General features: G+C 35.2%; 1 protein-coding gene across 1 annotated transcript; it reads left to right on the plus strand.

The window, feature by feature from the left end:
• Positions 1 to 650: 650 nt before the first annotated feature.
• Positions 651 to 25506, plus strand: ANXA10 (annexin A10). Its single transcript, XM_039699986.1, has 12 exons — positions 651 to 811; positions 8325 to 8406; positions 10277 to 10371; positions 14706 to 14819; positions 17090 to 17180; positions 17557 to 17636; positions 20347 to 20400; positions 20526 to 20619; positions 21986 to 22081; positions 22714 to 22772; positions 23802 to 23924; positions 24711 to 25506. The coding sequence occupies exons 1-12, from the start codon at positions 794 to 796 to the stop codon at positions 24777 to 24779; spliced, it is 975 nt and encodes a 324-aa protein (XP_039555920.1). The 5' UTR covers positions 651 to 793; the 3' UTR covers positions 24780 to 25506.
• The last annotated feature ends 258 nt before the right edge of the window (positions 25507 to 25764 follow it).

Here is a 25764-nt window from a genome sequence, read left to right on the forward strand (position 1 = left end):
TATTTTTATGTTCCTCTATTTTATATACCTTTTTGTGTGTGAGAGAGAAAAGTTCATGTTTTATCAATGGTTTATTACAATAATAGTTATCATAAGCAGAAAAACATGGTATTAGCTATGAAAAATGAGTTTACTGTCAGTTGGATAGTTAGGATTCTGTATAAGTCCTTGGAGAGAGCAACAGTACAGGATTTTTGATCAGTTCTTTGCAGGATTTTGCAAGTTGTAACTTGCATGAAAAGATCCTCATTTACAGAGTTCCACTAAGGCTACCTGATTACCCTGGGTGACATATAAGGGCTATAAAGCATCTTCCTGTACATGCCAGCTAGAAATAGATACTAGAGCAAGTGATGAGCTGAGCAATTTCAGCAGAAGGATGAAAAAAAGGAACTAGACCAGATCCAATCTGAAAAGCAAATGATTAACACAAGCACTTTTGGTAGGTGAGTGTTTCATCCTGTGACTAGCTGAGTTCTGATTCCTAAAATCAACACAGCAGAACAGAGGGTGTTGGGCTAATGACTCTGTTTACTTACATTATAATCACACTTATTCAATGCATGGTTAATGACTAAGCACACAGTATATCTATAAAGCCCAAGGACACAAGGTACCAAGGTTCTGCTTCATTACTTTGGAGCCTAATGTACTTCATATCAGTTTGATTGGACGGCTTCTCACAAATCTCTAAAATAGAACAAGATTTAACTGAAACAATTGTATTTACACTTGCTTTTAGTCTAGGGAAGCTACTATTCCATCTCAACAGAACTTGAAGACTTGCAGCAAAATGTATTGTGGAGATTATGTGAGTATAATTATTTGTTCTCTGAAACCTTCCAAAACTTTTCATTCCTCTTGAGTTACCATCATTGCTATCCATTTCCCTTCACTGGTAGAAATTAATCTTAGGTGAAGATAATTTATCTGTGATTTGGGTCTAATCCTGGTGTTACTTATATATATATATATTTATATATCTAAAGTCTATATCTATATAACAAAGACTCAAATAAAAAGAATTATCAGTTCCTGTCTCATAGTTATAGACCTTTCAAGAAAAAGCAATGCAAGCCTCCTTGTGAGGGCCTTTAAGGTCGATTTTCCATGCTTGCACTAAGCTGCTAAAAAGAAGCTAAATTACATACTATCACCCAACCGTATTAAAGATAAAAATGGGAATTTTTCAGAAGATACCTATTTCTGGCACTATTTTGAGGGGGTTATAATTTGACAAGACCATCATAACTGCATAAAGTAACTAAATAGCTTTATCATTTATAAAAATTTGTTTTGTTCATAGCGTGAAAAATATTTTATAGTAAAAAAATGCCACCTCTACAAGAGCCACAACACAAGAACAGTTATCAGTGACTTTTTCCCCATCAAAAAGCTGCACAATATTTTAAATGGCTTCACTAGTGCTCTTTGAGGAAAAAAATGTTTTAATGAAATTTTAAATCTCCATTCTGGAAACTGCTGGAGTTACTATATCTTAACAACAAAATATGAAATTTCTCTCTGTACCTGGCATACTGATCATCATGTTCTCTAAGGATTTTCTTTCAATTATTATTGGTATGAATAATGATTCATTCCTTTCAAAGGTTTTTTACATGTACACTCCCAACAAACTTACAAATCAATATGGAATCTTCTAAAGGATAAATACTTTTCCCTTTCTAATTTTAATATTAAGTATAATTGACTAATTATTCCAATCTTTCCAGTAAAGTATTTCTTCTGATGAAATTATATCACACATATTTGCTTTCCTAAAGTGATTGCTATTGAATCATGATTAGTAATATGTTTGGTTTTCTGCAGTTTGGGATCTTGCATCCTTTACTAGACAGTTAAGAAATGAAAAGATATTTTCTTCTTAGTTTCTTTTTTTTCCTCTTTTAGTTACAGTGATTTTGTAATCTGTTAATGATAATTTAAGGAAGACAGAAAGAATGCTATATCTTAAAAAGGTAGTAGATTTGTTTTTGTTGTAGAAGACAAGGAACACAGTTTCTTTTCTTCTACTGATTTATTGCAACGAATTATGTTTAAATAATGACACTGTATCTGCATATAATGTGTTGTCCTGATATTAATAGTAGTACTTTATAAAATAACTTACAGAGGAAATTATTTAAATTCATTACAATTGGTAATTATTATATTTGCAATAATGCAGTATTTTGATAGCATTATAAAGAAAATCTAATAGATGAGACAATTTTTAACTGGCAGATGTTTGCAATGGTATGAGGCTTAATATAATGTAACTATTACATATTAGCCTAATGAACTACTTGAGCAGAGGGGACAGAAGTTACTAATTTGATACACTGAATTACATCAAAATACACCAGAATAAATGGTTTTAATGCAAACTCTTTATTCCTTCTTCTTCTAAACATAAAAGGCACACTGATAAACCTTTGTTTTTTCATAATCACAGAGACAAGAGAGCAGAGAAGCAACTGTAAACAAATGGGGAGCATATAAGTCCCAGGAAAGACAGGAAATCTGACTCCAGGCTTTCTCTGAAAAGAATTGGGATGGATTCCCAGATTAGGTGAATTTTTACTGTTTATTCCAATTTCCACATGTTATGGAATGGAAAGGGAGAGAAATTAGGTATTTTTATGAACTAGATCACTGGATCCTAGGAAGAGACTTCCCTTCTGAGGCATCCAGACAAAATGGGGACGTGTAAGGCAGAGCTGCATGTAAACATTCTCTCCCAAATGCTGCTGGTATTTCAAGAGCAATTTGGTTTTGGAGCACTGGCAGTTTTCTTTGAAGAGACAACAAAATAGCAGAAAAATCTCTAGCAAGCCTCAATCAATAAAACAGGCCTTACACATGACTGAGTGGTGAAACCATAGCATTAATTTCTTCTCTACTCCTCTTAAACACTATTCTAGATTGCAAAAAAGTCCTAGAAGTGCACTTTGGACTTAGGGACATTTTTCAAGAAATTCCAGAACATTAATATACTATTAAATCAGAAGTATAAGAAAAATAAAATTAAAAAAAAAATCAAGTATTGTTTTCAAAATGTGCTTTTTTCTTTAAGATGATCTTCTTTATATTTTATGCTACCCATATCAGTAATTGCATCCATTATCTGTGAACAATCAGATAGGATGGAGTTCTTCAAGATCAAGAATGAGATGTACAAACTGTTAACAGCAACAGCCCTGCCAGATTCAGAAATTCAAGGCATCATCCTTATCAGAGATTCCATACGAATAATACTACAATAAAAAAAATACCCTATAATAAATGCCACAGGTAAAACTACCAGAAATTAGACAAGATTACATCTGTGACCTCTCTGAAATACATACACAGAGAGAGATGGAAGGTTTTGGAGAATGAAGTTTTCTATGTTTAGAAGTATCCCTTCCACTACTGTATCATATATTATTGAAATTAAATTAAACACATACAATAAACTCACAACAAAACAAAATACTCATTAAATTTTTATTTAATAAAGATGCACTCAAATGATATCTTTGCAAAAGTATAGCTAGCTCATAGCATGTGGTTAGCTAATAAAGAAAACCTTTTATTTTAGTAGACACTCCCTATGGGAAAATGGGAAATATTCAGACAAGGGAGTCTGACTTTGTTTGTTATCAGCAGAATGACTTACTGAACAAATATTATTAGAAGGTTGATTATACTTCAGAATTATTTTCCATCACAAGACTGAATTGCCTCAAGTTTGCACATCATAATTTGATAAAAGCAGCCTCACCTTTTACTGATACTTTTGTTGAACTGCTTATGACTCAGTAACAGCTTTTACTGACCATTCTTGCTTTTGCAAAGAAGGAAGGTAAATTCCAAGTATCATTTTCCAGAACCATTATAAATTTTTCAGACCCTTTCCAATCTTTTTCATTGTTTTGATTCATTCCACCAACACTACACAAACCTGTTCTGTCTGCTCAGCTTAATTTGTAATAAGTTTCTTACAGGAGAGTTAAAAGAACATGTACAAAACCAGAAATACTTATAGAGTGCCTACCCAGGCCACCTGTGTAGAGACAGATCTGTGGTTTTCAACATGAGCGTATCCTGAGATCAGAAAGATGATTAAATATCTTAATGTAAAAAATTACTGAATCACCTTTGGAGATTTACTTGCTTATACTTTGACACTTTCTGAGAAAAAAAGCAAAATTTTTTTTTTTCCTTCTGAAAAACAGATATCCCCTTCACTAGGATGCTGCAGAGGAAAGACAGCATGAAAATCATTCTTCTATGTTCACATACAGCAGTTTGTCTAAACTAACCCACAAAAAGGCTAAATTGCTCTTGGAAATTCCTTTTCTCTGATGCTTTTTGAAGACATGCTTTATAATGCAGAAAAGTCTGTCACGCTGAATATTAATCTTGCAATGAGAGCTCCAGCAAAATGATTATGTTATGAGGGATGCTACAATCCAGATATCAAAATTAAAATGTACAATTCTTTACATCTTTTCAGTAACTATAGACATTTCCCCCTTCCTCAGAAAATTTGGCTCTATTTGTGTATATTCGTCAATCCACCTGTTCCTAGCTCTAACTTTGAACTTTATAATGAATTTTAATCATATTGGTAGAGGAATGCAATCTCTTCTGAAGTTTTGTGGAAACACTGTTCAGTGACAGTGAGGGAACTAAATTCTATTACCAGTTAAAAATAAAGCAGTTGGAACTCAATAGTCATTTATTCCATTGGCCTAGCATTAGCCAAATAATACATCCAGACTTTGGATTCAGTCATGGGACTGAGCCATATTTACTTAGCAAGTGGTTGTCTCAGAAAGGACCCCATAGGCTTGTTCCTAGAGGAACAAGGAGAGGAAATGAACTGCAAGTACATAGTGAAACTGAGACAAAAAATTCAGCAAAAAAAAACCCAACTGTTTTTATCTGCAGTGTTCACAGAACAAGTTGACACTCAGAGCATAACACAAGTTCCTTTTTCACTCAATCCCACACTACTGAGACTAATGGGTGTTTGATAATGTTGACTTATTTTGAAATTTTTATTGGAGAAATTCCTGTTAATTTCTTTATTTGAAAAAAATTATAGAATTATTAGATTGAATAGCGAGTTGGTAGGCCACCTACCTGTCCTTTGCTCATTAACGGTAGGAACCAAAAGCTCCCTGAAATCAAAAATACTTTCACTGATGCTATCTGTGAAATTAGGAAAAATCTGTCACAATAAGAACATTAAACAGTGCAAAAATGTCCCTGCTCTTCCACACTTACAAAAAGATTTCTGTCACTTTGTCACAATTTGTTTAACTAGTGCGGATAGGATGGAGAACATTGTATTTAGAGAAATTATATTCAGTGAACATAAACTTCTTCTGACATCACCAAGACAACCACAATGCAATTTTCACTTCTGTACATTTTACTTTGCCATGAAGAGCAATTTCTGCTCATGCCTGTAGTGAACCATCTTGAGGCACACAGAAGAAAAATCATGAGATCATACTGGTAATTTTCCTATGCTTTCCAGAGCTTAGGGAAGCAAAAGATGCAGAAGTAAAACATAAGTGGCCATAGACTCAAAACTGGTCATCCTGATGTCAGAGTCCAGTACTCTCACTAGGTTCTTTCAGATATTTCACCCATAGAGGCTGTAATGAATAATATCAAGTTAAACGATTTTACACAAGTTTTCCTAGCAGAGTAATACAAAATGTACCGAAAACATACAGACATAATACAGATGAGATCTGCATTACTGCCTTTTATGTGATTTTACACAAGTTTTCGTAGCAGAGGAAAACTTGTGTACTGAAAACATACAGACATAATACAGATGAGATCTGCATTACTGCCTTTTATGACATGCTCTCTGCTGCATTGCTGGCCATCACAGAGAAGGAATTTATGGGTTTAAGTCAGCTCAAACTGACTTAAATTATTTGCAGATTATTTTGCTACCTCTTCAGTATTTGTGCTCTGCATTGGGCTTAGACAGGTTTCCACTTCCCTCATGCTCATCTGGCCAAGTCAAGAAGACATTCACACTCTTTTAGTGAAGTCATATGTAAACATTTATACCACAAGTTCATCCTCCCTCTCAAATGTTGATAGCTACACTCAGTTTGCTTTATGCTGAGCTAAAATAAGTTTTCTTTGCACCAGCTGTGGTCAGCCACGCACTGCCTTTTTCCCTGAGCTCCATGGGCACACTGCTCCTGCTCAGCTCCACTGAGCTTTCTTCAGTTCCAGGGGTCTGTCACAGCTGACTTCAGTGGGAATGAGTGAAGTGAGAGAGCAGTACATGTAACTATACTCAGGTGTTCAATCAAGCCTAAAAAATGCCCTGCTTCAAACAGGGCAGATTTTGGCTAGATGTTCTCTAGCCAAAAATAACAGAAAGGAACTATCTAGTCATATGTAGTTGCCTGTTCCCTGATCAAAATCCAATCTGTTGAAGTTTCATTCAGTAGAGGCATTTCTGAATGTCTCTACTTCTCTGCTCCTTCTGTTTGTGCAGTGATGAACGTTGCTGCTAGCTAGACATTTCCTAGGCACATTTAGGCAGGGCAAGCCTGTATAATTTTTGAGGAAACATGATTTTACACCTTGGGCCCTAGGTTCTCGAAGCAAAACCCCTCCTACTATAATATTGTTTTGATATATCTCCTCAACAATTTGAGTTATTTCGAGCAAAAAACATTGTAAGCAGAGATGCTTCCAAAGTATGACAAGATTGTAACAAACCTCTGCAAAACAAAACACCTGCCCCAATGTTCAAGTTTATGTCCCAGTACAGAAGATTACTGTAAGTCTTGCTCAACAACTATAAACTATACCACCTACCCTTCTCCCCAGATACACCAAAGAGCATTAGAGTGATCATTTGCCCAGAAAAGCAAATCTCCTGAATTTTTGCATTACTTTAGAAGCAAGGTTTTCTTTCTCACTGGCTGTGTAGCATCTTGTTGCCACAGGACAGAAGTGCTGCTGTCCCAAACGCAGGCTCACTTCCTGGTGCACAAACACCAGTTCACACACCAAGTGAATTTTTCCATTCTAGTTTGCACAAGGTAATGAGCTAAATGGTAACCCACAGAAGACCATTGCCTGATCATCAGACCTTCACAGAGCCAATGCATTTCAACAGAGACATAGCATTCATGGTTACAAATTACATATTTTTTTGTTAATTAGTAGTCAAACCCTACCTTATCCCACTCCCTTCCCACCTTTGCTTGGTGGGTTTAAAGCAGTGATCAAATGTATCAAAAAATGATACATTTTTAGCTTCTCAGCTAAAATACACAATCTTTCTTTGGTGCTTTTTAATTCCTCTGCTTAGATTTCAAGCCAGGCAAGAGTGATTAGCGGCCATGCACAAAACTTTCGTGTATGTCATCATATGTGAAGGCACAATGTACAAAAGACTTTCAAGAATATGTAAAGCAAGAAAATTAATTAATTAGCATAAGTCATGTAAGCTCTGATTCTAGGAAGCATTTGTAAAACTACGCCATTCATACTTATAAAATATATCCCATTTTTCTTTGAAATGTAAATATGAAGTTAATGGTGTTATTTTAATCTGATGCACTGACTGAGTTCAAGAATCATCATAAAAGAATTTTTATATTTGGTATGTCAGGTAAAACAGACAGTATTCTCAGGTGAACTAACCAGAAGACAGAGCTAAGTATCTGCCAACCACAGTTATTTTCTTCTGCTTGTATTAGTCTGTGATTCTATTAAATTTAGTTATTTTTATTCTTCACAAATTTCTTAGAAAGAATAGGAAAAAATACATGAAATAAAGTATCACTGAGAATGAGCTGACAGTAATTTAATCAGTTACAAAGCAACTAGAAAAATTGCATTGTCTTCTACATGGCAATCTCAAAACTATCTCACTTGGCAGTAACATCACTGCTTTAATAAATCACCAGGTTTGTAAGCAACCTATGGATCTCATCATTTTCTCATTAGTCCTTTCAAATTAGAAATACCATGAGGAATAAATATTGAAGACTGTCAGGGATACCATGGATTAAATTTGAAAAATAAAATAATATTTTTTAAATAGGTTGGCAAAGTGATTTATATTTTTTTTCCTATTCAGGCCTAACTCATGCTAGGGGCAATTTCCTCCAATATGGTCTGTCTTCCTATGCAAGTTCTGTTTCATAAATTAAAAACTACACATCCTGCTCCACATGAAACAAAGAAAATTTAAAGTTATGATTATAGGTTTGCAGCAGAATAAGTTATATCATGTTAAAAATATAAACACCTCAATTAAAGTCTGTTTTTTTCTTCTGTAGACACAAGGAACAATTCTTCCTGCTCCAAATTTTAACCCTATAATGGATGCCCAGTTGCTAGGAGGAGCTCTACAGGGAATTAGTGAGTATCTTGACTGATTCTAACACAAATTTCCTCTTTCAGAAATCTCACATAAAGCATTAGGCAAAATCTAAACTTATAAAATTGTTGCCACCTATCTGCAGATTCTTCAAGAAATCAGAATAAGACACACTGATGATGTCCAAATAAATCATTTGCACTTACAGGAACTAAGAGTTCATCAAGATTAATCTAAAATCCATACTAACACTGCATTGAGAAAACAAGAAAAACAGAATTCTGTGTTGCACCACTAGAGTGAGGCCTAAGAAGTGAAACTTCAACAATTGTAACTTAAACAATTAAGTGCTACCAAGGTCTGCTAAGTCTCTTAGTCATAACAAATAAAAACAAATGGAATAGAAAGTTTAAACAATTCATTATTTTTTCTGGTTTTGCTTTCAGTGTTGGTTCCAAAAAACTTTTGTTCACAAAAGGAATTTTTCTCAGTTCAGATTCTTAAAATTTTCCTATTGCACCTTGTTGGTATTGCTGAGGGTAAAAATATTGATCTATGGGGTTTTTTTTTGTAAATCTGAAATGTTTTCCTCACTTTAAAACTGTTCTCTGTATCAGAGCTTTTATACCCCTTGGGCTTTTCACAACACCGTACAGCACCAGATCTTGCATGCTGTTTTCAATTTCTTTAATGAAAATGTGAGGACTCAGATTTAATGTCAAATGAACCACAATAAGCATTATTCATCAACGGAAATCTGAAGTGTCTTTATGACCAAATTGGCTACAGATGAAAAGTTTTAAATATCTCCCTACACTTCAAAGAGTACTTCTAAGATAAGGTCACTAAAATATTAAATATTTCAATGTTGTTAATATATGAAAATATAGAGTATTAAATGAAGACTATCATCTCTAAGCACAAGTACATCAACCTTAATTTTAACCTGCCTATCAAAGTACATGGAACAAAGTTGTAATTTAAAGGACAATTGACAAAAAGTTCATCTTCACAGAAGGTAAAGTCACCATATCCCTTACAGGCACTGACACTGATCCTTAATCCTGCACATGGCATTCAGTCTTATGAGGATGTTTAGTTATCTCTGCTGTCCCACTGATACTACACAAGTTTTGTAATATTTCCTATATCTGGATCCTTCTCAGGTTTTACTATAGAGACTATATAAGCTGTAAAGATTCCTAGTGATAACTATTTTCTGAAAAGTAAAAAGGAATTGTTATGTACAGTATCCCAACCCTTGGGATGCAAAAACAATTTTAAAACCCCAACATAATTTTCTGAATATGCTAATATTTTTCATAAGCAATAATACAGATTCATTATATAAGTTTACTAGTATGTTCTACCTATCAAGCAAACCATCATAGATAACCTTCAATAAAATGTCCTTTGGAAATGGAGTAAAATATTGTATTTTAAAACTTCATACAGTTCCTCTGAAATTATAACTTTGAGTTTTTCAACAAATGGTCTAACAAATTTATCATCTTCATAAAACAGATCCCTAATTCTTACATGACAATTTAATCAATAACAACAGAACACACCAGCATGACTTCCAAGGCTCCGCCACAAATCGTGCTACTGGGTCTAGTTCTGAATCCTTGAAAGCTGCTGTTTTACTGATGCTTTCAAATCCACTGAGCTTTTGAGTGGTGAGGATGCATCTGGTAATAACAGACTGCTTCACCTTTTGATGGTATTATACCAGCAAGTGCAAGACACACAAGCGCAGAAATCTAAGTGTTTGGTAAATATTAGTGGGATATTAGTATCTTGATCAGTTTTTCAAAAAAATTAATGTTCCTAAACAAAACACAAGCAATCACAAATGTAAGTAATTAACACCAGTTTGTTAATTTAGAGCCTGTGTCATTTCCTTTTCAGGTTGTGAAAAGGATGTGTTGATTGAAATCCTAACTCAGCGTTGCAACTCCCAGCGGCTCATGATTGCTGAGGCATACAGAGACATGTATGGCAGGGTACGACAACACTTTGTACTTTTATTATGTCTTTCTCTCCTGTCTCCTGTGCAGCTGTCAGCTCTTCTCTCAGGTCACTCACTGGAACCAGCCTGTCAGACAGCTGGCTGGCACAACAGGCTGGCACACAAATTTGCTTGCTAGCTAATGATACCTCTGATGGCATCACATTGTCATTTCTACAGCAGAAGTGTTGTCTGCCACACAGAGTCAGAAAAGGACAAGAAAAGTTCCTTCTTCTACAGGCCATTCTTCTCTATTGACCAGCCTAAAATATCTGAACAGACTTATTTCTTCCTTTATGTGCTTTGGCGGGGGGGGAGTTGAAATACATTTTTCAAGTTTTTGGGAATAAATAATAAAATAGTATTGTAACCAAAGAAAAACACAATCAGAAGAGTTATAGGCTTTTTATCTTACATAATGATTAATGTTCACATCTCAAGCACTGACAGTCTCACACCTCATTCCATATAGTCCCATCTGTACATTAAGCACAATAGTCATCTGAGCTGCTTAATGTTACAGTTATGATCTTTGAAAGGTGTTTAAAATTTAAGACAAAGTTATTTTTTAAAAGCTGTATTTTATCAATACTTACTGTACATAACAATAGAATTTTTGTTATCCAAGTTCTTAAACATACAGAGATGGATATCCTCATTCTATTTCCAGATCTACTGTTGTTAACCAACTGACTTGGGGAAAGTTGCAGTGCCTGCAATTTCCTTAGTTGCTAGAGCTATATAGGAACAGTTCTATTTCCAGATCTACTGTTAACCAACTGACTTGGGTAAAGTTGCAGTGCCTGCAATTTCCTTAGTTGCTACAGCTATATGGGAACAAAAGTAATAGTAACACCCCTTGTAAAATTCATGTGAAAGTAATGAAAAGTACAGTGTAAAACCATATACTATTTGATAAAGTTGATTAGACATGCCCTTGCCCTGAAAGAAGGCAGACAAACACTTAGGACACAGTTTTCTTCATTTCCCAAAGTCTGTAAAACTAAGGACTCACTGGAAAATTCCTTCTAGGCCAGTGTCTGCTTGTCCTTGAATCAATCAGCATGAGTGAGAACAATGAGTTTGCACAAACGCTACCACAGAGCCATCTCCCTTAATTAGGGTTAACTAGAAATGGTTCATTCAAAAACCTTCACATTATGTGGAGCTTTTACACCTCCAGTTCATTAACCAGCAGAATATGTTTGGGTGGCCAAGAAGTTTTCTAGAGACAATCTTTTGCCAACTTGATACTAAAAAAAAAACCTCAAAACCACTGACCCCTGAATAAGGTCAAACACACATTTACTGTCCTAGAACTGGAGGAAAAGGAGCTGGATTTAGTCAGTGTAGTAGGATAATTTTGTGTTGTTCCTCATCTCCAGGAGATCAATGACTTTATTTGGACTGTTAAGAAAAATGAAACACAATAATTGTGATATTTTAGACATAGCCTTGAATGAATATTTTATAGAGACAATAAAAGAACAATAACTGAATCACAGCTATCCACCTTCCAGAGACCGTGACAGTGATAGAAATCAGGACCTATATTACTAAACCTGGTTTTTTTCTATTATGAGGCATTTATTAGGTTGCCATCACACATACAAACTATACAAGTTCAGTGTTTAGCCATGCAATACTCCTGAGTTTTAATGTTACTTACAGCAAACTAAAGTGTGTCAAGCTACCCAAAGGTGCCTCTGACATGAAGCACCCAAGCCCATTCTGCCCAAGTGCTCATTTATCTCCTCCACTGGACAGTCCCTTCTCTACACCATCTATAGCAGTTGGCTGGTTTGTTCTAAACTTTTCTCTACAGTGTATCAACTGGACCTACCACTTTAACACGGGAATTTTTTTTAAATATTAATGTCATGTTTTTATCTTTAATTTCTGCTCTGATACATGAAGATGATCTAGAGATAACACAGTATCACAATAAAGCCTTCGCAAATGTTCTTCAGGAATGCAATTATTTCGTGTTCACAGAGAACAATTATTGACTTGCTCACCACAAAGATAACTGGCTCTTTTCAAAATAAAAATATAAACAAATCAATAAATACCCATGAAAACACATATTACCTTTAAATTCATACCTCTTTCAGCCACATGAGTTAACATGAAGTGCTATAAAGGCAGTGGACACAGACGTAAAGACCCAGAAGAAAGCAAAAGCCAAAGAAAACCTCAGATATCCTTTTTAAGAATCTCAGTTTCTAAAACTATGAATAATAATAGAAGTGAAAATCAAGAAAACTTTTCATATTCTAGCAATGGGGCATAGAATACCCTAAAAATCATGGAATATACCCACAATTTTAATTCAAATGAATTCATTAAGCACTGGGTACACCTCACAGTGCAAGATTCATCATGATACTCTTGACAGTTTCTAAGAAAACCCCACCAAGAATGTGATGTATCTTGCACTGAATTGCTCCAGTTTGTGCTTTGAAAGATAATTTAGCACACATCACAGTTCCCTGGCATACTCCAATATACCCACAATTTTAATTCAAATGAATTCATTAAGCACTGGGTACACCTCACAGTGCAAGATTCATCATGATACTCTTGACAGTTTCTAAGAAACATCACATTCTTGGTGGGGTTATCTTGCACTGCATTGCTCCAGTTTGTGCTTTGAAAGATAATTTAGCACACATCACAGTTCCCTGGCTGCAATTTGTCCCACTGGCTATATTGCATTGAACAAATGCACCATTTGGCAAGCCCAGTTTATGAGTGGCAAACATCACAGGACAGAGATGTAGCAAGACAACAGCAGTTTTAACCTATCAGTTCAATTTACGGTAAACCTGTTGGCCCAATCCTTTTCCCTCTTTACTTCAGTCTGCTCAATATGGTAGCCACTATGCCCATTCATTAGACAAATGTAAACTGAGACATGAGAAGGAGAGAAATATTTTAAAAAATTAAAGAGACCTGAACTAGCTGCATGATTGAGACAGAAGTTTTAAGATTCCTTCTTACAATTAGCCTCCAAGGATTTCTTACAGCGAAGATGATTAGGAACTTAAAATAATGACAACTTAGATTTTTCTTTTCTCATTTCCAATACTTCCCTTAGTTCTGATTGCAGGAGTAATTTTTAAGTAGTATCCATTTGTATTATTAACCCATTTTCCCACAGGCATGTCATCAGAAGTAAAATGTCTTAATTAATTAATTTCTACTCCATGTGTGATTTAGTGGCTGTCAAATGAATCCAAAGTGCATTCGCCAAAGACTGTGTATGTTTCTCCATCATAAATTTAATTTTTAATATGCATATGTCTTCCTTCATTGCTATTCTAGCTATTAAACTAATTGTATTCTGAAACATAGTAAAATCAAAGTACAGGCCTGAAAAAATACAGCTCTGGAATCACACTCATTTGTAAAATGGGAACTGTTTCTGGCATGCCTTTCAGACAGACTAGAAGATCTTATAGGTGTCTACTGCTGCACACAAAATATTAAAAAAAAAAAACCTGCACAAGTGTCCTCAATCAAAAACAGTAACTAGTAGTAACTTAACAAACTCTCTGCATTTGCAGTGTTTTGAAGGATGCTACTAGGAATGGGGAGAATGGAGAGGAAACACTAATCCATTACTCAGCTATCTGGCAAGAAAGAACTGAGAAATATGAGGAGGAAAACGAGGGTTCCATGTTATTAATCCAGCATCTATCAAAAGCAGTGAATTCAGTTTGAATGTAAAATATACATAACCTCCCAGCCATCCAAAGCATGGAGCATATGACCTCCCAGCTATCCAAAAAAAGCTGGTATTTTTATGTACTAGGAGCAATAGAGATGATTTTTCTTAAATTATTCACATGGTAATACTTAAAAAAAAAAAAAAAACCAAAATCCAAAAGCAACTCCACCTGTGTTTCATGAGCTTGATCTTCCAAAGGTGCTTACCTCTCTCGGATTCGCACAGGGAATAGGGTAAGGGAAGCTGCAGATACTGTGCTGTGATATCCAGTTTTCCAAGACTTTAAGTAATAGTTGCACTTAAACATCTGCATTTTCTTCTCTTTTCTAATGAACTGAAAGCCAACAATCCATTGCAGCCTACTGGCTTGTGCACCTATTCTTATTTTGCTCATACTGGTAGAATAAACATGTACTACTTAAAAGTTTGGTGTTTTTTTTACTTAATTTTAGCCAGAATTCATCTTTGACAGTTCATCCTAAATCAGTTGGAGAGAAAACCACTAATAATTTTTTAAGGTGTCTTAGTAAAGTGTAAAGTATCTCTATAGTCATATAGAGATAATCCTGTCTGTGCACATTCTTTTTCTTTTCAAGGATCTGATAACAGACCTAAAAGAGAATCTCTCTCATCACTTTAAAGAAGTTATGGTTGGCTTGATGTACCCACCTGCATCTTATGATGCCCATGAGCTTTGGCATGCCTTGAAGGTAATCTTCATATTCGGAATTGCTTACAGTTGCAGTCATTAATTAGAATACTAAACACTTTTTTTTTTACATTTAATTGGTTGATAAGCTACTGATAGTACACTGGTGTAGCTTACTACCACTTAGTCCACTAGTCATCAAAAATACAGTGCTATTTCAAGTTTATCCATCAGTGTGATAAAATTAGCATAAATAATATCCTTATCATGGAACATATACAACCCATTTAACACCCATGATCAACTCAGAAAATGAAGAAAGATTTACACAGGGAAACATAACGTGCTGGTTTTTGCAAGCATTTATGTATGCTACAAACCAAATTTATTTCCACAGCCAGTGCCATGCACTAAAGTTCACCTCTCTAAAGACCAATACTTCTTTAGCAGACCACGTCTTGGCATAAACTCTTACAAATTAGTCTGTGACAAATTGTCACAGCATACTGCACAGTTGAGAGGGCCATGACACAGAGAGTATCACCATACAAGTCCAGAAAGCTTTAAGCATTCGCCCATACAGAGTAACACCATCCCTCATCTGAAAGCGTCTAGCACACTAAACAGAGTAACATCATTCCACTTCCAAAGGTGACACACATCTACCTTTTTTTGCTCTTTAGCCCAACCTTTTACACCACCCATAGAGAGTAACACCACACCAAATCTGAAAGTGTCTAACACCTACTTATACAGAGTGACATCATTCCACTTCAGAAGATCACAAGCATCTACCCTTTTTTTGCTCTTTAGCCCAACCTTTTACACCCCTCTCCTTACATGTTTTGCATCTGTGTGTCCTTTGGTGGTTGGTCAGAGCCCCTGGGCACTCCATGGCTCATTGCTGTCTGTGCTGCTCACCTGCTGCTCACAGCTGCACCCACTGGGGATGAGGCTCGGCCACAGCCCCACTCCCAATCACCACAAACTGTGTGCCTACAACAAAGTAATAGTAACGCCATTGAAACAGAACTGATTTCCTATTTTGAAGGAAATGTTTCCCTTTCTTCCCTGGATTTGAGACTGCAATCCTCACACAACTGAAGATTGTGAACAAAAACATTTCTTCAAATATCAGGTCATTTCTGGTGAAATTCATTCCCAGAGGGCATTGTGGAGACCAAAAGCACAACTTAGTTCATAGAGGACTTCAATATATTCTTTGAAACCAGGTTGACTGTTTGCTATTGAAAATAATTCTTCTCAGGAAATTCCTGAATTACCAACTCCTAAAAGACAGGAAGTCATATCAGAGTTCAACACTGGTTTCCTTTTCTTTCCATGAATATTTGCTACTGTCTGCTGTCACAAGCAAGACAGAGATTACAAGACTTTGAGCAAGATGATTTATCTTGCCAATTTTGAGAATTCTGTCACCCCCCCAAAAAAGTTAATAGTTTTTTCTTGTTCTTCAGACACTTAAATCAATTTTTAGAAGTACTGGAATGTCTTTATTATAGTTGGCGTTAAAAGGATTGTGAAATATCATTGCTGATAAAGGAATCATGTCTTTCATTAGTATTATTGACAAAATTGCCAAAGTTTATTTTTTTCTAAATGTGGATCAAATTTGAACTTTCTTACAGTACTCTATCTTGACCTGGGTTCATATGGCCAAGGTAAAAAAAACAGCCCATGTGTCTCTACAGGCTCTAATGCTTTCCCTTTATCCCAAATGCAGAATAGTCATCAACACTATCCATGAGTATATCAAAAGCAGCATATACACAACATCTTATGTCAATTGAAGTTTATAAAATTAATTCAAGCCCTGTGGGAAAATTATTTGCAGCACTGCATGTACTCCACAATGCTTTCCTTTAATACCAAATTCTCTGCTAGATATTACAGACTACAGCATTCCTAAATAATTTTTTTAAAAAAAGAAGATGATAAGAAGAGTGAAGACCAACATAATACCTATACTCATGTCTACCTCAGATTTCCTAAACACTTGCTAGGGATGTATGCTCAATCTTTGTATCTGATTTCTTTCAGCAAACAATAATTCTTACTAAAGTTCTAAAATTATTCCCATTATGTTTCTATCAACATTAGTCTTGCTTAATTTCCCACTTGCTAAGGTACATGCTGAAATTCAGATTTAGAAATATATTTTAAATATATTAAAGTAATTTGAACAGGTAGATTATACAAAAGTACAGAAACTGCTATTATTTCATTATTTCTGATAAGGACAGCATTGCTTTCTTTTAAAAACTGGGGTTTCTACTACACAACATCTTTTCATATTTATTTCTTTCTGTACAGGGAATAGACACAGAAGAAAAATGCCTAATTGACATATTAGCCTCAAGATCAAATATGGAGATCTTCCAGATGAAAGAAGCCTACCTAATGCGTAAGCTTTTTTACCAAGTGCAGAGTAGCAGCTGTACTATGTCTGTTCTGGAGGTATTAGCACACACAAAGGAACAGAACCACAAAAATACAGAACTGACCAGCACAGACTAGTTCCCTTTCCACATCTTCTCCCCTACCTACACACAAAAGGCTGAAGCAAAATGATAGGTGGGCAGGCCAGTGGGGACAGTGGTTGAGGGCCCCCAGCAGGGCCAGATGGATGTGCCAGCCCCAGAGCCAGGTCCTTGTAGAACCTGCCCAGGTTACACTTGAATAGAGTAAGCCTATTTATCCTCTGATTGATAATCTTAATTTGACCATTTCAGAGCATGTTCATTTGTGATTTAAGATTACATGTTTTTGGTTTAACCTAGAATATAATACTGATCTTCAACAAGATATCGATTCTGCGACTTCAGGTCACTTCAGAGATACACTCATGAACCTTGCTCAGGTACTGCAAAAACAAGAACCATGACTTACATTTCTAAAAGATTCATAATGACTTTCAATAGCATTTGATAAGTTTTACATTTTAAGGTGACTGTGATTAAAGCTAGTTCAACAGGGCTGCACTTTCAAAACAGAAAAACAGGAGGGAAGCTGATGAAGAAGAGAAACTGAATTCCTTAATCTACTCTGACTTAGACTTTGGATATCAGATAAAAGCAAAGGTAAACAGATTATTCTATAAATTCCTACTGGCATCTGCTGACCCTTTGCTCCATCTGTCTCATCTCAAAATGAGACTACTTGCATGTACAAATGTGATTGTAATTCTTAAAAGTGTATGTTTTCTCCATTATCAGAATACATGATAAACAAGTCAAACATTATGTGAAAATAGAGATATATTCACATTTGACTAAGAAATAAAGAATCAAAGAATTCACTGCTTAAAATATAATGCTCTTTGTGCTACTGCATATGTTAAATCACAAAATGCTAGCATAGAAGCAAAGAAAGTATCACTTACACGTACCAACTTTTGCAGTTTTACCAGTCCGTAGTTTATACAGCAGAGTGGTCATCCTTGTCATTCTCATTGCAGTTACTGTGCTCATTATCTTTAAAATCTTCTGCAAACCAGAGTAACAAATAATAAAGGACTGCCATGGGATAACAGCATACATGAGGTGTATCTGTACTTTTAAATACATGCACGTCTAGGGAAAAACGTCTTACACAAATTTGAAATAACAGTAGGCTTCACTGAAGTTAAAAAGACAGAAATTTCAAAAGCAGAAGCTATAAACAGAAAATATTTTTTTCTCATGCTGGATTTTTTCCCTAATAATGAAATTTTTTCCTTGCTTAAAAATGAAGAGCAACCTCACTTAAGCAACCTCACTTCTCATAATTATTAAAACCATGGGACATATTTTACCCATCAAATGAACCAAATTTAAAGTAATCTCTGATTATACATTACTAGACCTAATTTTCTTAAACCCCAGCAGGTATAGATAAAGAAGCCTAAAATCAGCAATTTCATGGCTAAGAAAATCTGCTATTTCACTCAAGATAAGGAAGAGTTGCAGGAAATTTCAACTTGACTCAGTTATACTGAACTTCTGAAGATTTTTAGTCAAATCACTCATGCTTGCATATCATCTTATATTAAAACTCAGTGATATTTCATTAAAACATACCCTTTCTAGTTCTATAACCATGCAACATTTCCAGTGCATCCTTTAATGCTTTTTTGCAGAAAACCTCTGCTTTGATTTCTATTAAATCAGACTACTGAGAGAAAACTGAAACATGCTCCACATATGCACAGCAAACTATTCAATTGCTATAATATTGTATTTATGGTTTTCATGTCCAATGTGAGGCAGATTAGAATACAAATATTACTGGAGAAAATGGACACGAGTATTATTACAGTTATTTTATTGTAACTGCCCTCTCTTTATTCCCTTGTTTTCTTGTGTATGTAATTTTATGTAGCCATTCCATCACAACTCATTTCAGATAATTTATCCTACGTTTATTATACAAATATTACTGGAGAAAATGGACACTTGACTCATGTAGAGTATTATTACAGTTATTTTATTGTAACTGCCCTCTCTTTATTCCCTTGTTTTCTTGTGTATGTAATTTTATGTAGCCATTCCATCACAACTCATTTCAGATAATTTATCCTACTACTAGAAATTTCACTGAGTGAAATTATCACCATTTAATTAACATGTAAATTAGCATTTTTAACAAAAAAGAACTAGAAATAAGTCATTCTACAAGCTGACAGCCAATACCTAATTTTAATCCTTCCCTTCATATATAAGGTAACATGACTGTAAATTTTAAACAAAATTGCTTCAAGCACATATTATTACTGCAGTAAATACATGAGCTTCAGATTCTTAAGAGTTCTACAAAAAAGGCTGATTTGTATCCTTACAAGATGACTATGGTTATAAAAGTAATTCCAAAAGTAGCGTGCTCTTCTCTTTTTCTGACTATATAATTCAGAACATAGTCTCTTTACTAAAGAATTTAGCTTGGTTTGTGTAACTGAAAAGCTATTAAATGTATGGGTAAAAAATGGAACTATTCTTTTGGGGTTTGTGTATCAAAGTTGTCAAACCATTTCCTAACCCTGGATCTTAATTTTAGACAATGATTATGAGCAAGCAAAATCTCTATTATTTGATGAGCTTGCTCCTACGGTTTGCGCAGGAAAAAAAATACATTGAGAAAAGATTTTTCTGGTAATACGAATATTGATAAGAACTAATCAGTGAATGGCAAATGTTACTCTTATCCTTGTTTTTCCCTCAGAGTTATATATTAGAGTAAACAATATAACATCAATAATTCTGAAAATGGTGGTGGGATTGTGTCGGTCGGGTAAAAGGTTATTTAAAATATGACTAAAAATGGGATAGGTTTATCTACTTCCCCCACTTTTTATTCACACAAGACTGTTTTTAATTCCAGAATTCCTCTTATTAAAGAAAATTAAGACATAATGTGACAACTTGAAGATATTTTCCACGTTTTCAAATTCAACCACGCAATATACTGATCCAACCTAAAGGCCTATATTTGTTACCTCAAGAAATCCAACACAGCTTCATATACAGAAAACTTTATATTCCTATAGTGGTTTAGGATCTAACTTTTGAAGAATATGTATCTCTTTTTTCCCTCAGGGAACAAGGATGGAAGGATATGCAGACCCTTCTACAGCTGCTCAGGATGCAATGGTATATATGCTCAGATGTGAAGTTCTCAAACATTTAAAAAAAAACAGAAAAGAAATGTTGGAAAGTGACGAAGGACTTACTTTAAATATTTTGCTCTTTTTTTTTCGTTTTTTCTGATATATTAGATTCTATGGGAAGCATGTCAGCAGAAGACAGGCGAACACAAAAACATGCTGCAAATGATTCTCTGCAACAGGAGTCAGCAGCAGTTGTGGATGGGTAATCCAGCAGTTCAGCTGTTTGAATACAGAGTGTAAAGTAAAAATGTGACTCGCTAAGAAAGCCATGCTTTGCATACCAAGACAGCCAGTGTGCAGCAGGTCATCAGCCTGAAACCAAGTGCAAACTGTTGGAGCTCTCAGACTTGCACTGATGTGAATGGGAATTTGGAAGTAATGCAAAACTGAACTTTGCCCGATGACTACTGACAGCTGTAGACAGAACAGACAGGCATCAGGATGCCTAATAACCCAGAGAAGAACGTATGACCAAAGAAAGGCAAATGTTACACCTGCACTGAGTCTACACATGACACAACAGGATGGGGGACATTTTTTTTAACTATTCTATTCATTTTTCCTAAGCAACTCTTATGAGGGAAAACATCTAGGGACAGCTGGATGGAATATTTTCAGCAAATGCTTGCATGTGAAAACACATTACTTTGTTGAAGCTTTTCCTCAGAAGTTTCATAGAAGTTTTTATGGGAGGACTTCAGTGTTCACACCTGTCTTCCAGTAATGAACATAAACACAGAAACACAAGGGCCATTTTTACTTAAAATAGAAAATCAGACAGAGCTACAGATTGCAGGAAATTTATGTGAGCTTATCCAAATCTTCCATTGTAGAAAATAAACCTATTTCACCTGGTGGCAAGTTTGAGTTTCTGCTCTGCAGTAGAAAAACAGTCTGTCTGCTGACAAGTTTATCACTGTGCAGCCAGCTGTATTTCTTACGTCAGCTTCCAACAGTAGCTTAGAACTACTTTGCTATCATGGATCAACAAATCCATTCAGCTGATGATGACAGGATTAACACACCTGCTCTGTGTTCTGCTCTCTTCCTGAGGTGTGAGGGCCCTGCCTGTACTGTAGTCCTCCGTAAGTTTTGTAGTCAGCAGAAAAAGAATGTTCCTCCTTCCGTAATGGAGAAAGCACACCCTGGATATTTGGGTGTCTGCGTATCTGCACCTTGCAGCGAGTGTGTGCGTCATGTGAGTCCTGGCTCCTTGCCACAACCCAGCAGTCTTGCCAGTTTCAGCCAAGCCAAGCAAGGAAGTTGTCTTACCAGCAGGACATTGTTCCAAGTGTCACAAACAGATGTTGCTAGATATGTGGCATGCATTCATTTTATACTGTAGGCTGAAGAGCCCAGGGGAAAATGTCCTAGAAGCCAGGTTCAGGCTAAATCATTTAGGTTGCCTGACTGGGCACTTTGAAACACTGAGAATAATAAGGTTAAAAAATAAACTCAATAGTTATAGTACTGGGGAGAAGCAAGGAATAAAAAACATAAAAAGCAAGTTGACCATTATTAATGAACTAGAATAAAACAACATTTTTTTTTCCACCCCTCCCCCCAAGTTTTCCAGGAGTTCCAAAATATCTCTGGGCAAGACATAGTAGATGCCATTAATGAATGTTATGATGGATACTTTCAAGAATTACTGGTTGCAATAGGTAATGTAAAAATATTATTTTTACTAGCAGCAATCTTGTAATAAATTCTAGTATATCATCTCTTGTACATCAAGGATACTATTTTTCTGATACTTTATCCACTTTAATCTCCTATATTGTGCAATAAAATTTTCTGAGATAATTAGAAAAAATATTTTAATTACTTTCTCCTGTTAGTGTAAATCTAAAAATATATCTATGCAGCACTAGCTTCTGCCTGATCAGAACTAGTATCTACTTTATTTGATAATAAATTTTGTGTGACAACTGCATTTCCAACTGATTTTACATATTAAATAACCAGCTATGTTTTCAGGACTTTGGTAGTATATAAATAAGTTTCAAGGTTTATGTACATTTATCTTTCTTTTACAAAGTAAGGATAAAAATATTTCTACAAATAGGACATGTGAATGTATTCACTGATATTTAATAGGCCTTTTGATGTAACAGCAAACCACCACCAAACTTTCAAAATTATAAATATAGTTGTATTAGTAAAATATTGGTAGCTTAATTTTAACCTGAGACATGGACAGCACTACCCAGCTTTTTATTTCAAGGAGCTCAAGCCCTAAAGAAATTATTTTATAATAATCTTCTGTTTACCTGTTACAATTCTTCCCTCCTAGTTCTCTGCATTCGTGACAAGCCTTCCTACTTTGCTTACAGGCTTTATAATGCAATTCATGTAAGTAGTCATTCTACTTCACATTTCATAAAAATATGCTTCCCTATTTTTTTTGTTTCTTTGTTTGTTTTATTATTCTAAAACAAGTACTTACAAATCTGTGTCTTCAATATTTAAGGTGTGACCATGTGTTTTAAAACTGTTGGTACCTACATAAATTTCAAAGCACTAGTGCCTAAGCAACTAAGTAGTAGAAGTAAAAGTTTAAGTATTTAGATACTTTAAAAATTATCTGTCCGGTAACTGTCAATTTTTTTTAATTGAAGATTTTTTTTTATGCATGGAAACTCCCCCTGCTGTGCAGAACTCAATATGCATTATTTTTACTACATAATTTTTTGTCTGCAAATATTTAATAGGTATGGCTAAAACTTAAATAATAAATTAATGTTACATGAAGAAAAATGCTTCTATTTTTTTGCAGAACTTCATGCAGATTCTTTTATTCTTTGTGTAAGTGCTAACTTCATTTGACTTTTTATTGCCACTAGATGTCCCCATTCTTCACAGAATTATGAACATTTATTTAGAAACAGTTAAAATAAAACACATCTGAACAAAAGCTATGTAAATTCTAAAGCTATGGTCAAAAATCTCACAGAATTCATATGAGGCAGCAGTTTTTGTGAAATAGATACTGGCTTCATTATAGTTTGAATGGACTCCATAACAACAGTCACAATTGCTACTCACAAATTGAATTCTTAGGAATATTGAAAAAAGTTTGTCAAATTTTCCTTCTTTAAAAGTTTCAGTGCATGGATAAATCACTGGCATATAGGGACCCTCTGTTATTCAGTTAAACGTATTCTATCATTTGAGTACATGGTAACTCAGTAGAATAAAACCCTTAGACTCCTTTAACATCTAGGATACCTTTATGGGTATACCTTTTATATGCTATATACTTATATATCCTATATGGGTATATCTTTTCTTTATCTATTAAACATTTATATGAACATACACAGATGGGCAAATATATTATGTAAATATCAAGTTTCCTCTTGTTTTCTTTTTTCATTTTAGGACTTTGGGTTTCACAATAAAACAGTTATTAGGATTCTCATTGCCAGGAGTGAGATAGACCTGATGAACATACGGCAGCGATACAAAGAGAGATATGGGAAATCACTCTTCCATGACATTAAAGTAAGTTTTCACAAACTTCTGCATATATTCAGCACTGGTACCACATAGACTGTACCACTCTGTTTAACCATTTGGTTTAAAACAAAGCAAACAAAAAAGCAAGGTGTAAAAACAATAGCACATTTTCAGTGCCTCAGTTTGATTTGAATGAGAAATTAATTCTCAACTCACTCTCTGTGATTTTATACCTCCCCAATGCAAGATGTGTTTATAAACAGGGCATGACAGCGTGTGCTGAACAAGAGTTTGTATGAATGGTTTCTCCACTAATTGAGAACATCTTATCTCATGTTGATCTGTAAGGCTAGGCTGGTACCACTTTGTGCAAAACTGGAGTAAATACATGGTTTTATCCTTGTGCTTAGGTAGTACCTTCACAAACTCTGCTCCTCTTGTACTCCTGGTCTGTATCTTCAAACAAAACTTTGAATCTGTTTAATTGTACAGAAAAATGTCTCTTGCTAAGACACTACCTTTTTTATGTCACTATAATCAAACTGCAAGATGTGCAGCAACTTCAGGAAATTGGACATGAATTTTTGGTATTGAACTTGAGAACTATTAAACAGATTTGATCCAGCCTTTCAAAGTTAGTTTCTAGGTGCCCAAGCAACCAAAGGCCATAACAAGTGAAATTAACATAAAAACCTCAGCCTAGAATCCTTATGAAAACAATGCAATGTTTTACAAAACCTTACAGTAGTCTAGTCCTTGTCACACACCAAAAAAAAGAAAAATTCAGAAAATGTATAGTCAAAGAAATGTTGATTTTGTTTTTCCTTGCAGCATTTTGCTTCAGGGCATTATGAGAGTGCTTTACTTGCTATCTGTGCTGGTGATACAGAAGATTACTAAGAAGATGTACTCTGAAAGCTGTGAAAACGTATTTTAAATAGAAATTATTGAAGCTATATGAAATGCACTAACTGTAAGAGATCTCTATTTTACATAACAAAAAAGCAAAATCAATAATGTATATTTGCTAATATTAAATCTTTCTTGACACAGGAAAAATGTTGGCAGGAACGTGGTTTCATCCCTAGTTCAAATTAATATTTCTGATTTTATGATTAATGTAAATTAATGGAGCAAGTGGTAAAATGACTCCACGCAGGCATTTGTTTATCATGTAGTGTCACAACACCCCAAACATTCATCAACAGGCTCTGGAAGGATTTATTCACTTTCACACTAGAGAAAAGAAAATATTCTTTATTTACTTTTAGCAAGAAGATTTCCTCCTTTAAGGAAATTTTTTCTTGCCTTTCCTACTTCTTATATCTCATATTTTATGCTCTTGAACATTACTGTTTTAATTACAACCACACTAAACGTCTGCCCCCATCTGTTATCACTGTCAGAGTGCTTTTGTATTCTCCTTTACTTAGATTACATACTTAATGGCCTTTCCCCTATTCTGCTTGAAACAAAAGTAAAAATTAGAATCAAGCACTCCATTCACTGGAAAACCTGGAAGATGAAGCACTGCTTAACTCGACGCAGAGAAGTTCCAGAGGATGAAACTCTGAATTCCATTTTTACCCATCTCATTTTAAACATCCATGGAATACTGACCTTCAGAGCACGGAGGTATATCCGGAATGCTCTAGGTGGCACAAACCAGGAGCTGTGGGTGACATTACCCTGCGAGCGCGGCTGAAGGCGCGGCGCTCCCGGGCACGAAGTGACACAGCAGCGGGAGACACCGGGGCTGCTCAGGGCATGCATCCATACATACCCCCTGTCAGCCTCTTCGGGAAACACAAGTGCGGTAGTGTTCGCTAAAATACCTGCCCGCCGCTTTTCTCCGCCGCCACAAGGTGTCCAACGGGACACAGGC

The sequence above is a fragment of the Passer montanus genome, unplaced genomic scaffold (genome assembly GCF_014805655.1).
Source record: "Passer montanus isolate IOZ18808 unplaced genomic scaffold, ASM1480565v1 scaffold14, whole genome shotgun sequence".
Lineage (NCBI taxonomy): Eukaryota > Metazoa > Chordata > Aves > Passeriformes > Passeridae > Passer > Passer montanus.